Source organism: Octopus bimaculoides, chromosome 30 (assembly GCF_001194135.2).
Source record: "Octopus bimaculoides isolate UCB-OBI-ISO-001 chromosome 30, ASM119413v2, whole genome shotgun sequence".
Classification (NCBI taxonomy): domain Eukaryota; kingdom Metazoa; phylum Mollusca; class Cephalopoda; order Octopoda; family Octopodidae; genus Octopus; species Octopus bimaculoides.
This window is the reverse complement of record NC_069010.1, coordinates 1258020-1259047: the sequence shown is the minus strand read 5'-3', so window position 1 is coordinate 1259047 and position 1028 is coordinate 1258020. Positions and strand designations below refer to the sequence as shown.

General features: G+C 32.1%; 2 protein-coding genes across 2 annotated transcripts in view; both read left to right on the top strand.

Moving 5' to 3' along the window:
* Positions 1 to 1028, top strand: part of LOC128251273 (acyl-coenzyme A amino acid N-acyltransferase 2-like) — a gene marked incomplete at its 3' end in the record, with an annotated part of 93108 nt that overhangs the window by 55377 nt on the left and 36703 nt on the right. The gene's annotated exons all lie outside the window — the stretch shown is intronic.
* LOC106873587 (uncharacterized) overlaps positions 1 to 1028 on the top strand; it is a 22596-nt gene that overhangs the window by 17230 nt on the left and 4338 nt on the right. The window contains exon 2 of the mRNA XM_052978186.1: positions 791 to 818. Coding sequence (XP_052834146.1) covers positions 791 to 818 — 28 coding nt within the window. The remainder of the gene's footprint in view (positions 1 to 790; positions 819 to 1028) is intronic.

Sequence of the window (1028 nt, the reverse complement as noted above, 5' to 3'; positions counted from 1 at the left end):
ATATATATATATATACGATGGGCTTCTTTCAGTTTCCGTCTACCAAATCCACTCACAAGGCTTTGGTTGGCCCGAGGCTATAGTAGAAGACACTTGCCCAAATTGCCACGAAGTGGGACTGAACCCGGAACCATGTGGTTGGTGAGCAAGCTACTTACCACACAGCCACTCCTGCGCCTGTATATATAGCAATAAACTTTTTACACATCCTATATATACATGTGTGTATGTATGTATGTAGCAACAAACTTTTCCTGCATCCTACCCCAAGAAACCAATCTACATCTCTTTTAAACTGCATTTTTTCTTCCTCATACATACATACATAAATATACATATATATACATAAATACATATATACATCAATGGCATATCGTGGTTGTAGCCATTGGATATACTGCCACACCCAATGCCACCCAGAATATACACTGCTGACATACATACATATATAGGTATCAACGTATATGCATGCACAATACTTTATGATAAGGGATTTATGTGATATGGTTTGTAGCTATATATTTCATTTTCATGAAGCTAACAGAAAAAGTCTATAAGGTTGTTCAAACTTTTAAAAATAACAACCAAATCTCCCTAAAATCAAAGATACTAATTAAAAGTCGAGATGGACATAAGCTCTACCTCTGTTTATAAGTTGACTTCTTTATGATTCAAGGCTTGTTTACAACCACAATATATTTTCATTGTTAGTTTCTAAATTGTTTTAACTAAATTTAAATTCAATAGAAATAAATTTTTTTTTAAAAATCTCTCTCTTTTATCTTTTCAGGAATCTTATTATCTTTATGGCACAAAATGTAAGTATTTTAATTAAACTATCTTTCAGATTGAAAAACTATATTAGAATCATATTTATCCATGTTAATACACCTTATTTCTTTTAGAAACTTGAAAGTAATGTAAAATTTATCATTTAGCATTTTTCAATTATTTTACATCAGCAATCCAACAACAACAACAACCACAACCATAACAACAACAACAACTGCCACTGCTACCGCCACTGC